The sequence below is a fragment of the Micromys minutus genome (assembly GCF_963924665.1).
Source record: "Micromys minutus genome assembly, chromosome: 8".
NCBI lineage: Eukaryota > Metazoa > Chordata > Mammalia > Rodentia > Muridae > Micromys > Micromys minutus.
Window position 1 is genome coordinate 24,269,882 of NC_137977.1, and position 14,566 is coordinate 24,284,447.

General features: G+C 42.2%; 1 protein-coding gene across 2 annotated transcripts in view; it reads left to right on the forward strand.

Annotated features, from left to right (window-relative positions):
• Window positions 1-23: 23 nt before the first annotated feature.
• Window positions 24-14,566, forward strand: part of LOC308423481 (protocadherin alpha-9) — a gene marked incomplete at both ends in the record, with an annotated part of 218,243 nt that continues 203,700 nt past the window's right edge. Inside the window, one exon of one of the 2 annotated variants that reach the window (XM_080920174.1) lies at window positions 24-2,411. In XM_080920174.1, coding sequence (XP_080776300.1) covers window positions 24-2,411 — 2,388 coding nt within the window. Of the gene's footprint in view, window positions 2,412-7,146; window positions 9,517-14,566 lie in introns of those variants that run through there. The other variant, XM_080920167.1, reaches the window with a different exon arrangement.

Consider the following 14,566-nt stretch of genomic DNA (forward strand, 5'->3'; position numbering starts at 1 on the left):
CAACTCACGGAGGACTAGAAGTGATGCCTTCTTTGAGAGGGGGCCCAGAGGTCAGGCAGTGTCTGCTGCTCTTGCTTCCTTTTCTCGCAGCCTGGGAGGCAGGGAGCGGCCAGCTCCATTACTCGGTCCCGGAGGAGGCCAAACACGGCACCTTCGTGGGCCGCATCGCGCAGGACCTGGGGCTGGAGCTGGCGGAGCTGGTGCCCCGCCTGTTCAGGGTGGCGTCCAAGGACCGCGGGGATCTTCTGGAGGTAAATCTGCAGAATGGCATTTTGTTCGTGAATTCTCGGATCGACCGGGAGGAGCTGTGCGGGCGGAGCGCGGAGTGTAGCATCCACCTGGAGGTGATCGTGGACCGTCCGCTGCAGGTTTTCCACGTGGAGGTGGAGGTGAGGGACATTAACGACAACCCACCGCTATTTCCAACGACAGAAAAAACTATCCAGTTTCCCGAATCTAGGCTGCTTGACTCGAGGTTTCCTTTAGAGGGAGCATCTGATGCAGATATCGGAGTAAACGCTCTTCTGTCCTACAAGCTCAGCCCCAGCGAGTTTTTCTTTCTAGAAGTACAAACAAGCGACGAACTAAGCCAGTCTTTGTTTCTTGTGCTGGGAAAATCTCTGGACAGGGAGGAGAATGCGGAGGTGAAATTGTTACTAGTAGCTACTGATGGAGGCAAGCCCGAACTCACAGGCACGGTTCAAATAATCATTAAAGTGTTAGATGTCAATGACAATGAACCTACTTTTCTCCAATCAGTTTACAGAGTACAGTTGTCAGAGAACGCAGCAAACGGAACCTTAGTGGTTAAATTAAATGCTTCGGATGCAGATGAAGGATCAAACAGTGAGATCGTGTATTCACTCAGTAGTGATGTGTCGCCCACCACACGGACAAAGTTTCAAATAGACGCCAACTCAGGAGAAATCAGAACTAAGGGAGAACTAGATTATGAAGAAAGGACATCGTATGAAATCCAGGTCATTGCATCTGACAAGGGAATCCCGTCAATGTCAGGACACTGTAAAGTTTCAGTAAAACTTGTGGATATCAATGACAATACGCCGGAAGTCTCAATAACGTCTCTCTCACTACCTGTCCAAGAGAATGCTCCACTGGGTGCTGTCATCGCCCTCATCTCAGTGTCAGATCGTGACTCGGGAGCCAACGGACAGGTGACCTGCTCCCTGAGTCCTCACCTCCCCTTCAAGCTGGTGTCCACTTTCAAAAATTACTATTCCCTCGTGCTGGACAGCGCCTTGGACCGCGAAACCACAGCTGAGTATAATGTAGTGGTGACAGCGCGGGATGGGGGCTCTCCCTCGCTGCAGGCCTCGGCCAGCGTGTCCGTGGAGGTGGCCGATGTAAATGACAATGCGCCCCTGTTCGCGCAGCCTGAACACACGGTGTTTGTGAAGGAGAACAATCCACCGGGCGCGCACATCTTCACAGTGTCAGCCGTGGATGCGGACGCACAGGAGAACGCGCTGGTGTCCTACTCACTGGTGGAGCGGAGGGTGGGCGAGCGCTTGCTGTCGAGCTATGTGTCTGTGCACGCGGAGAGCGGCAAGGTGTTCGCTCTGCAGCCTCTGGACCATGAGGAGCTGGAGCTGCTGCAGTTCCAGGTGAGCGCGCGGGATGCTGGTGTGCCTTCCCTGGGCAGCAATGTGACTCTGCAGGTGTTTGTGCTGGATGAGAATGACAATGCGCCCACGCTGCTGTCTCACGGAGCTGTGGGAGTTGGCAGCTCAGTGAGCGAGCTTGTGCCTAGGTCAGTGGGTTCAGGCCATGTTGTCACCAAGGTGCGTGCAGTGGATGCAGACTCTGGCTACAATGCGTGGCTGTCATATGAAATGCAACCCACAGTGGGCACGCGTAGTCCGTTCCGCGTGGGTCTGTATACGGGCGAGATCAGCACCACGCGGGCCTTAGATGAAGCGGATGCGCTGCGCCAGCGCCTACTAGTGTTGGTGAAGGACCATGGTGAGCCTGCTCTAACTGCCACAGCCACAGTGTTAGTTTCTCTAGTTGAGAATAGCCAAGCTCCAAAAACTTCCTCAAGAGCGCTGGTAGATGCCGCTGGCCAAGATGCGTCCCTGGTGACTGTTAACGTGTATCTGATCATCGCCATCTGCGCGGTGTCCAGCCTGTTGGTGCTCACGCTGCTGCTGTACACAGCGCTGCGCTGCTCCGCGATGCCCACAAATGGAGCCTGTGCTCCGGGGAAGCCCACGCTGGTGTGCTCCAGCGCGGTGGGGACCTGGTCATACTCACATCAGAGGCGACAAAGGGTGTGCTCTGGAGAGGGCCCGCCTAAGACCGATCTAATGGCCTTCAGCCCCAGCCTATCCCAAGGCCCGGAATCAGCAGAAGAAAGACAACCACCCTTAGAGGCTGAATACTTAGGAAAGGTAGGTCTTTAATTTTTAATTGTTAAGAACAGCACTATTTTTGTATGGTTTATGATTCCTGTTAATTACATAGACTTAAAGTTTATTCTGTATCACTATGGTGTCATGAGATACTTCTGAATTATCAAATTCTTGCACATTGAACAGTTCTCTTAAACATTCTTACTTTCTTTTTTTTTTTATTGTTTAAAGACAAGCTGTTTATTACCATAGGTAAGAACATAACTAAGAACAAAAAGATAAATCAAATATGGGGACACAGGTATATTTTTCCAGCATTTGGAAGGGAAGGACAGGGGCTTCTTGATTTCTTGGACAGCCTGGCTACAAAGTCTATCCCCACTTCTCATCCCTCTCTACATGAAAACGAGGTAAAGGCAAATGGAAAATTGTTTCTGTGCTCAAATCTTAGAATACGTCTAGTGTAAACTAAAATTTATTATACAGGGCCACATAACTGACAATGTTATTAAGAATAATTTACATTTAGATTTTGGACAAATGTTTACACAGTGGTTATCAGGAGGCATCTGTTCCTTTGTATTTGTAAAAAAAAGAGCAAAAAGAAAGGAAAAATGATATTTGTGGCTATAATCCTTTCATCTGCCTTCATAGGTTCCTAACTAAATCTCTGTGTGAATAACTGCATCTTGAATAATTAAAAAAAGGGGAAACCTGTTATTTATTTATTTATTTATTTATTTATTTATTTATTTATTTATTATCGTGGGTGTTCATGATGTTGGTGTGTGGCTGAAGTCCTACAGTTAGTGTGGGTCTCAAGGGACAAGTTTGTGTATCTGGTTCTCTCTACTTTTTTGTGGGTTGCGGAAATCTAAGGCAGGTCACCAGGTTTGTAAAGTAAAAGCTTTACTTGGTAAGTCATCTCAGTGGCTCCAAAGTATAACAATTCAATATTACTGTTTTCCGTTCAGAAACTTAAAAGCCAAAATTAGAGCCTGGTGTAGTGGGACACACCTTTAATACCAGCACTCGGGAGGCAGAGGCAGGAGAATCTCTCTGAGTCCAGGGCTAATTTTCTCTACATAGTGCATTCCAGGACAGCTGGAGCTATATAGTGAAATCCAGTTGAAAAAATAATAACACAAACCAAAAATCTCCAAACAAAAGCCAAAGACCAACCAACGCCACAATTAGACAACGTACAGGGTTTTAACTATTAGGGCATCTTTAGGTACAGCTCTCTATCTTATCAGAGTCTGTTTAGAGTAGTGTAATTTTACTCTGGACATTTCCCAGTTTTGCTTTTTGAACTTTTAGTTCCAGGCCTCTGGGTGTGGTGACGAATTCCTTTAAATTGTAGCATTTGGGAGGCAGAGGCAGGCGGATCACTGTGAGTTCCAGTCTAGCTTGACCTACTTAGCAAGTTCCATGCCAGCAGGGCCGAGTAATTAGACCTTGTCTGAATACAAAGCAGGTTGGCCAAGCATCCAGGTCTTTCTCTTTTCTAATGTAAGTGAGGAGAGGTGACCAACAGCCATCATCCTAGTGACAGCCTTGCCTTAGGTTAACCCGTGCAGGCTCCTTTCTGTGAAGACGCTGACCACCTCTCCTTCTAAGCTGCCTTACACTTCCCATCACCCCGAGTTACCCTTTTATCTGACTAGCTTGTTTCTTGTGGAACAGAAGTTTGGCCAAAATGAAAGGCCTCACCTATGTGGCTGCATTTTCACCAGAAACTCCTGCAGTGGGTAAAACACAGGGACTGACCAGTGAATGCTACATGTGTAAAGGATCTTTTTTTTTTTTTTTTTTTTTTTTTCATCCAAAGGAAGATGTATTTCGGTGAGATAATTGTCTAAAACTGTTTTCTGGTATTTAATCATTTGCATTTTCAGTGGTTTCATGAGCATACTGATGAACTGCCACTAAGTGATCTTAGCCTCAACCATGGCTTACACTACCCATTTCAGTCTGGGAATCTGATTTCATTGGAGTTGGCAATGTTGTCAGTGCATCTTGAACTTTAAGTAGCCTCCACTCTTACCAGAAACCCATTTTCTTCCCGGAGTTGATAAGTCTTAAAATTTGAAGTACATTATTCCCTTGAAAATGAGAATCAAGTTTGCCATAAATTTGAAGTCCACCATGTTTTACAATTTGTATTTCATTTTCAGATTAACCTTCTAAGATATGATAATCAGAGTGCTAACAGACATACTAATATCTATAGTTGATTCTTAGAAGCACACTGTTCAGAAATAAGACAATTTACTGCTCTTACAGAGGACCTGCATTTGGTTCCTGTGAGCCACACTGTGGCTTACAACCATCCATAACTCCAGTTGGCCCCCTTTGGCACCAGGCCTGCAAACACATATATAGGCAAATCACTCACACATATAAAATAAAAATCTTAAAAATAATTTAGATTAGGGGGATAGCTTAGGGGGAGGGTGCTTGTTCTATAATGGGTGAGGTCGGGCATGTTGGTATATTTAAGCCCAGCACTCAGGTGGCAGAGGTAGGTAGATCTCTGAATTTGAGGCCACCCTGGTCTATAAAGTGAGTTTCGGCCACGGATATACAGTGAGGCCCTGACTCAAAAGAAAACAACAACAACAGCAGTAAAAATCCTATAGTGGATGAGAAGCCCATGATTCAGTCACTAGAACTGAATAAAACAAACGAACAAAAGACACTTTACTTAGAGATGAGTCTCTAATATTATATGAGCTGTCACAGTACCATTTATTAAAAAATTATTTGTTTGTTATTAGCAAATATCATTAATGTAACTCTTTACTTAGTCTGTTTTGAAAGGTTAATTTAAATATTCACTAATTTCCAGTATAATATTTATAATTTATTTTATCTTAAATATAGATGGTAAACTATGAGCTAATTGAATACTAGATTTTGTTCAATGAAACAGAGAAAACTAAATCTTGTATGAAAACTTTTCCTTTGATACTTTAATTATGTGCTATATTTCTCTTTAAAGGGTTCTGCCTATAAGCAAAAATCTAAACTTTTTCCCACATAAATATCTAAATTTGTACTTTCCATGAATATTCTGGACAAAGTTTAAGATGACTCACACCTCACATTTATTAGTGTTTTTTGTTTTGTTTTGTTGGTTTTTCTTGTTTCTTAGTGAACTCACATCTATCTTCAGAATATTTCATTACCCAGTCTTGTATATATTGCCTCATGACGCATATTGCACAGTTATATTTCCTTTTGTAATCTTTAAAATTGACAAAGTGTTTAACCTTTCTTTCTTTAACATTGATTTATTTTGTGTGTGTGTGCGTGTGCGAGTGTGCATGCATTCCATGGTGTGAGTGTGCCAGTGAGAAACAGCAATTGTCAGGACTCATTGGGTCACAGGGATTGAAATCACGTCGGCTTGCTTGACAGCATGTGGTTTACCCACGAGCCAGCTCTCAGGTCCAGTTTGCTTATTTTTGTGCTATGTCCTGATTTTAGGCTAACCTTCAACTCAGGATGTTTTTGTCTTAGCCTTCTAAGTCTTAGGATGTCCTCCTGAATTAGGAGGGACTATCAAAGAAAGAGGGTCACTAGCTCTTTCTTACTGTGATGGGTGTACATCACAATACTTAGCAACATAAAACTTTTTAAAGTTACCTGACACAGAAATTCATCCAGAGTGGACATCACGAAACCCATAATCATTTCATTTTGTGACCATTTAAATACATACATGTGAATTGTAATGTGTAAACAGTGTGTGGGCATTTAAAATGTTCTTACCTGGAGTGATTCAAATGTAATATCTCAACCACACAGTGATGTTCTGTCCCAGGAAATTTATTTACAAAAGAACTTCACTGTAAAACTGACTCTGGGCTGAGGATACAGCTCAGTGGTAGAGTTCTTGCCTAGGTTCTCAAGGCACTGGGCTAAATCCCCAGTAAGTAAGAAGGTGAATGGATAAGATCTGACTTACTTATAAAAGTACTAGTTAAGACAGTTAGCAAGAATGTCATGCTTGAATAAAGAACCCAAGGGAGATTTACAAATGTTCTAAATGAATAAATGCAGATGAGCTTATTGTCATGTATGTTGTCAATTTCCAGAATTATATATAATATATATTCGAGTACATATGCACACATTTATCACACATTTTCATGCCCTATACCTTCGTTGTCTCAAATATCAAAGACTTCTATTTCTATAAAATGTTTGGCATCTTGAATGGAGATTTCACCCTGACAGCATCAGTTAAAACTCCTTTTAAATAGTTTAGTCTGTATGTACTTGTAAAGAGTGAATCATATTAAAATTCTTCTTAAAAGATTGCTGTGAAAATTTAATGGGAACAATTTGAAGAGAGTCAGAAACAGTGTGCCGCCTATTACACAGGAAGTTCCATTATTAGCAACGATGCCATGAGCTGGCTAGTATGAAATTGTAAGACTATGTTTTGATAAAGCAAACACTTTGGTGACTATGTGAAGGAAATCTCAGGTCAAAATACAATGTTGCAACAGTTCAAATTAGGCATATAAGAACGAAAAATAAGCACATTAAACACTTACACATTTAGCCACTTGGTGTCGCTGTCCACCGCAAGTTCCTCCAAAGAAGATATAGCCGGTATTACACATTCACAGGCTCCTTTTCGTCATTGTCTCAGAAAAAATGGTAACAGTAAGGTGTTTAAGATGTGAAGAATAAGAAGCTGAAAACATTTAAGAAATTTTGATCGGTGTGTGAGCAACCAAACATCGTGAAGGGGCTTGCGATGGTGTTTTCTTGGAGAGAAGATCGGCGTCTGCTGCTCTGGCTCCTTCTCTTTGCAGCCTGGGAGGCAGGGAGCGGCCAGCTTCATTACTCGGTCCCGGAGGAGGCCAAACACGGCACCTTCGTGGGCCGAATCGCGCAGGACCTGGGGCTGGAGCTGGCGGAGCTGGTGCCCCGCCTGTTCAGGGTGGCGTCCAAGGACCGCGGGGACCTTCTGGAGGTAAATCTGCAGAATGGCATTTTGTTCGTGAATTCTCGGATCGACCGGGAGGAGCTGTGCGGGCGGAGCGCGGAGTGTAGCATCCACCTGGAGGTGATCGTGGACCGTCCGCTGCAGGTTTTCCACGTGGAGGTGGAGGTAAAGGACATTAATGACAACCCTCCAGTATTTCCAGTGGCCACAAAGAATCTGTTTATTTCTGAATCTCGACAGCTTGGCTCCCGGTTTTCGCTAGAGGGCGCATCAGATGCAGATACAGGAACAAATTCCTTGCTGTCTTACAGTCTAAATTCAAGTGAGTATTTTTCTTTGGACGTCAAAAGAAAAGATGAGGAAATTAAATCCCTGGGACTCGTGTTGAGAAAACTTTTAAACCGAGAGGACATTCCTGAGCACCATTTATTGATAACTGCAGTTGACGGTGGGAAACCCGAGCTCACTGGCACCGCTCAAGTGAAGATCACTGTCCTGGATGTGAATGACAACGCGCCAGCATTTGAGAAGTCACTCTACAAAGTCAGATTACCCGAAAATGCTCCAAATGGTACTGTAGTAGTGGATGTTGACGCCTCTGATTTAGATGAAGGAATAAATAAGGACATTGTATATTCTTTTCACCCCGATATGTCAGCTAACATCCTGTCAAAATTCCACTTAGACCCAGTCAATGGATCCATCACTGTGAAAGGCAACATAGATTTTGAGGAAACCAAATCTTTTGAAATCCAGATAGAGGCAGCAGACAAGGGAACTCCCCCAATGACGGATCACTGCACGGTTCTAGTTGAAATTGTGGACATCAATGATAATGTGCCTGAATTGGTCATCAAGTCTCTATCACTTCCTGTGTTAGAAAGTTCTGCACCTGGCACTGTCATTGCTCTGATCAGTGTGTCCGACCGTGACTCTGGAGCCAACGGACAGGTGACCTGCTCCCTGAGTCCTCACGTCCCCTTCAAGCTGGTGTCCACCTTCAAAAATTACTATTCCCTCGTTCTGGACAGCGCCTTGGACCGCGAAACCACAGCTGAGTATAATGTAGTGGTGACAGCGCGGGATGGGGGCTCACCTTCTCTGCAGGCCACGGCCAGCGTGTCCGTGGAGGTGGCCGATGTAAATGACAACGCGCCCCTGTTCGCGCAGCCTGAATACACGGTGTTTGTGAAGGAGAACAATCCACCGGGCGCGCACATCTTCACGGTGTCGGCGGTGGATGCGGACGCACAGGAGAACGCGCTGGTGTCCTACTCACTGGTGGAGCGGCGGGTGGGCGAGCGCTTGCTGTCGAGCTATGTGTCAGTGCACGCGGAGAGCGGCAAAGTGTTCGCGCTGCAGCCTCTGGACCATGAGGAGCTGGAGCTGCTGCAGTTCCAGGTGAGCGCGCGGGATGCTGGTGTGCCTGCCCTGGGCAGCAATGTGACTCTGCAGGTGTTTGTGCTGGACGAGAACGACAATGTGCCCACGCTGCTGGGGCCTCACGTAGGCAGTGCAGTGAGCGAACTAGTATCACGGACAGTGGGTTCAGGGCATGTGGTGACAAAGGTACGCGCGGTGGACGCGGACTCTGGCTACAATGCGTGGCTCTCTTATGAGCTACAGTCGGCAGCAGGCAGTGGACGCCTTCCCTTCCGCGTGGGTCTGTACACTGGTGAGATCAGCACCACGCGTGCCCTGGACGAAACAGATGCCCCGCGACAGCGCCTATTGGTGTTGGTGAGGGACCATGGCGAGCCGGTGCTGACAGCCACAGCCACGTTGCTGGTGTCTCTGGTGGAAAATGGGCACACGCCAAACACCCCATCCCGGGCTTTGGTGGATTCTGCCGGCAGGGAGGCGTCACTTGTAGATATCAACGTGTACCTGATCATCGCCATCTGTGCCGTGTCTAGCCTGTTGGTGCTCACACTGCTGCTGTATATTGCACTCAGATGCTCTACAGCGCCTGCGGAGGGCTCACCTGGGAAGCCCATGCTGGTGTGCTCCAGCGCGGTGGGGAGCTGGTCATACTCGCAGCAGAGGAGACAGAGGGTGTGCTCTGGGGAGGTCCCACCCAAGACCGATCTCATGGCCTTCAGTCCAAGTCTTACACCCTGCCCAGTTAATCAAGATAAAGAAGACAAACTGGTTGGAGACATTGATTTCTCCGTCAAAGTGAGTAAATTTTTTCCTCTAAAATATTCTTAGTTATATGCCTGTATTTTCCCCTTTGGGGAGTTGCGTTAAAATAAATCATTCTATTTATGTTCTTTCTGTTGAACACTTTGCACTCGCTAATATTTTCGTTGAAATCGTGGCTTCTCATGACTAAATTGTGTAAATTATGAATCGACAAGGGGTGAGATCTGCACTTCAAATATCTTTATTGACCAATACAGTAGTAGTATTATTTTATGGCTGTCTGGGTACCAAGGGAACCATTTTCATCTCGTGTGAATTACATCACTTGAAGTATCTTACTCCACCTTGTTGCCAACTAATTCTGGTGCAAAGCTTTAGCATCCTTTGCCCTTTTCACCGGGATCTTTGGGAGGTGCTAGAAGAATGATCAGAGCTCCATTTACTGAACTCTTTGTTGTTCATGCTTTGTATTCAGAGAAGGTCATCAGTATGAATTCTTTGATCTATCACTAATAGGACTTTAGCATTCTTAAAACTACACCAAAGAGGTTAGCAACGAAGAAGTATTTCTACTGGTATGGTAGTTTAAAAATTACATCTAGATTTATTTCAACAAATTGCCCAAATTGAAAAGAATTTCTCATTAGATTTAACGTATTCTTTTAAAAATGTTTAAATATATTCTGGGAGTATTAAATTGTTATTACACTGTGATTTTAAATAAAAATTAAGATTATGTGTGTGTGGTATATACACCTGTGAGCTCTTAACTTCTAGTTATCTTTCCAGAACCTCCGAAGTGATATATAAATGTAACCATTAAAAGTTATTAGAATTCAAAGCAAAACAGAAATTTGAAGACAGTCTGCTGTCCTCCTTTTTCCCAATTAAAAATATTTCAATCCCTGCTGATTATAGTAGCACATCTTTAATTCTAGCAATTGGGAGGCAGAAGCAGGGGGATTTGTGTGAGTTCAAGGGAGCCCTGCTTTACAGACTGATTCTCAAGACAGCTAGGGTAATTTAATGAGTCCCTTTCTTTCTAAAAAATGTAATTTTAATATTGTGAAGAGTTGATTTCAGTTTGTCTCTGTGAATATTTATCTCCTTTGCACTAAGTAGAAACCTTCAGACAACTGACACCAAATAAGACTTAGACAAGATGACTTTCCAGTTATTTTACAATGTATATGTTCATTTTACCTTCCCTTGTTACCAGAACGAACCAATAGCCAAGAAAAACCTCATTAACACTTATTGCATAGTAGGTAGTCCAATATGTGAGATATATGAGTTTATTTTGTTTTCTTAAGACATGTTCTTACTACATAGATCTGGTGGACCTGGAACTTACTATATAGACAAGGCAGGCCTTGAACTCAGAAGCCTGCCTGCTTCTGCCTCTGGGGTGAATAGAACAAAGGGGTTTACCACTACAACGGGCTGAAATATAGGGTTTTTTTTCATTCTTATCTTGTTTCCACTTTTCTTCCTAGAATCATTCTTTTCTGTTTCTTCATTCATTAAATATTTGCCACAGCATGTCCAACCTCAATTCAATACTTATTTTACCAGTCTGCTATCATTCTGTTGTAGGTTACAGGGCCATTCAGATTCTTGTTTCTTAGATATGTGACTTCAGTCTTCTAATGCAGCTCTTCTTGAAATTCTTAAGTAGACTTTCAAAAACATCTTTTTGAAAACATTTGTTTTTCAAACCATCTTTCACAACATTTTTTATTTTTAGATAGAGTCTCACGCAGTCCAAGTTGATCTTGAACTTTGGCAAAGATGAATTGAAGAGTTTTGAGTTTTTTCCCTCTTTAGATACTTAATTGTCCTATAAAGAGGGAATAATTAACTAATTAATTGATGTATATGTGTGTCCTTTGACATAGAGGTCAGAGGACAAGTTGTGGAAGTTGATGCTGTCATTTCTCTATGTGTTCCGAGTTTGGAGATCAAACTCAGATTGCCATTTTTGCATGGCAAGTGCTTTCTAACCTTATCAATCCATTTCATTGGCTCCATAGTGAATATTTAATTTGTATTTATTTTAAATGAACATTATATTAGTTTTTCTGTTTCTGTGGTGAGAAATTTCTAATAAAATCAACCTAAGGAAAGAATGGTTTAGGTGGGCTCATAGTTCCAGGGTACTACTGTCTATCATGGCACGGAAGTCTTGGCAGCAGGTCAGTTTGTCCTGTAGTAGGAAGCAAAGAGTGGTGAATACTGGCGCTTCATTGCTCTCTTGGTTTTATTCAAAGCAAGTCTCCAGCAGTAGAATGGTGAAGTAGAAGTTTTTGGATATATCATGCTTACACAGCTAAGGTCCTCCCCTTGGGAGGACAAATGATGTTTGGAGAGTATAAATAGGACTCAATGAACAATGACGGCAGACTTGCATAGCTATACTTAAAACACTTCAATGGTCTCGAGTCTTCAGTGATCTTCACTTCCTTGAGAGAGGCATGGCAAGAGCTTCCCCTGGCATTCTGGCTGGTGCTGGTTGCTTCTGCTGACGCCTGCTGCCAATGTAGTGGAGGCCTGGCTGTTTCTGCTGGATCGTGCCACCACTGCAGATTCATGTTTGGTATCCCGACACTACTGAACTGGACTGCTGGTGTCCTGACAAATGGAGAATGGAATTGTCCCAAAGAACTACTTCCAAACAGATCCACATCTCCTTGTCCTATTTACCATCTTTTCTCCTCTCCTTTTGACAGTGGGCTAAAAAGGGGATCAAAGTGTTTGAGAACACTTATTAAAAGTAGATTAAAAAATCCAAGGCTACAGAATGGTGTTACCCACATTCAGGATTAATCTTCTCACCTCAATTAATATCATCTAGCAGACTCCAAAAAACAAAATTTCATTAAGTTAATGATCAAGATCAATGGCCACAAATATCAATTTTAGTTCTTTTGCACCACAAATCTATGTATCTACAGGCTCTGTAAATAAAACAAAGGAAGGATAGTTCTTGTGACTTCTTCCAGTGTATCTCACATCTTTGGAAATTTGAAAAAAAATCTTTTGGATACTTGATGAGAATATTATTGTTTCTGTTTTGATTCAGAAATTAGTCTTGTAAGTGAAAGAGAGAGGCTCTTTCTAGAAAGGGGGCTTAAAATCATATTTGATAACTTGATTTTTCTTTGGTCTAAACAAACATGGAGGAAAGAAACTTAAGAATTTAAGATGAAAAAGAAGTCTGCAGATGACCACTTCCACCCACTCTTTCTTCGTTAAGGTTGTATAGAAAATTACTTGTTTTTGGGAAAATCTCCATTGTCCTAGATAAGTCAAGATCAAGCATGGTAAAACTTGGCATGAAAATTAAAGTAAAACCCAGGCTCTCTATGTTGAGCTATATCCTCTTTAGGTCAGTGTCATATAGAATTTTTGTTTATTTGAGATACATTTTCTCTGACTAGCCCTGATTGTTCTGGAACTCACTCTGTAGACCAGGCTGGTCCCAAACTTTGAGTTCTGCCTCCCACATTCTAGGTCTAAAGGCATATACCACCACTACCTGAATTGATTTTTCTATCTCTATAAAATTAAAGTGTTGAGACACCACATTTTTGGACCTCAAATTATCATATTTTATTAAGAAATCAAAATGGCACTGGGCTAGGGATATATAGTCCAGTTGCTAGAGTCCTTGCCTAGCATGCAAGAAGCTCTGAGTTTATGCCAAGCACTTCATAGAACTTGTGATGCATACCTACAATCCAGCACTTCAGCCCGGGGAATCAGATATTACAGGTAAGGTTTTGATACATTGTGAGTTCACTGGCAGCTGGGAACTAATAAAAGCCTGTCTCAAAAATGAAAAAAAAAAAAAGAAAAGAAAACCAGTTGCATTGGGTCAACATCCAGCAAATGCCATTTAAAAACCTATGAGCTACTAATATTAAAATACAATAATAATGTCTAAAATTATTATTTCAAAAGAGTGCACACATAATTAATGGTTGCAAATGAGTGATTAAAGTAAAAAATAAACCAAACAAGGTAGTCTTGGTGTTTCAGGTTATCAAAGAGTTTATAAATATTCCTTTCCCTTCTCTAGCCAACACCAGACCCACCTCTTAAGTGGAGTCATTTAAGATTGGCCTGCAAGTCTACTTAAACCACTTAGTTATTTTTATATCTTATGGAACTAAATCACAGAGAATATTTTTACTAAACATGTTACTCAAGGGAAAAATGAGCATGTCTGTGTGTTAATAAATGCTTTTTCCGAGGCAGGAAATTATCCCTTTTCACGAAAATACACAAGGATAATATGAGAAAATAGAAACCTAGGCATTTGAACTCTAGAAAACATCAGGAATTTATAATCCATAAAGAAAATATGAGAATACCACACTTGTTTGTGGAAAGTGAAGTTACTTATAGTAAAATTATATGAAATGTTTTTTTCATACAAACTATTCACTACATGCTTTAAATTCCCTGTCAAATATTCCGTGTACACCCAGCCCTTCTTCAAAGACAAGAAGTACATTATATCACAACAGACTTTGGTTTCTTAAACCATTATCTACAAACTTTCCTTTCAATGGCTTGCTCTTAGAAACAGTGGCTCCCTAAATATTGTTTCTCTCAAGATTCAGAATGAATATTGCAAATCCAAGAATGAACAGACCCTCCTTAACAAAAACAATCCACTATTTGATGGCTCACAAGAAATCTGAGATGAAATTTTCTAACCTACACTTCGCTACTGCATATTTGCAAAGTTTATTTTGATAAAAGATGAGTCTCCATAATACTTAAAACCTACAGGAGAAAGAACTTCCACTGTATTAGAAGCTGACGCTCTTGTAAAACGAAAGATCTTACACAATTAATCACTGCCACAGAATGCATACCTACAAAAATACAACTCGATTTTTCAAAACAGGAAACCTATTTGGAAAGGCTGAAACAATAAACAAGACTGTTTTTAGTGATGCGGATTTCCTGAATTCGTACTTACAGTTCGGAGCCACATGATGTCGCTCTTTACCATAAAATAGATCCGACACAAGGCATACTAAAGAAAAAAAAAAATCCATTCTTCCCGGAA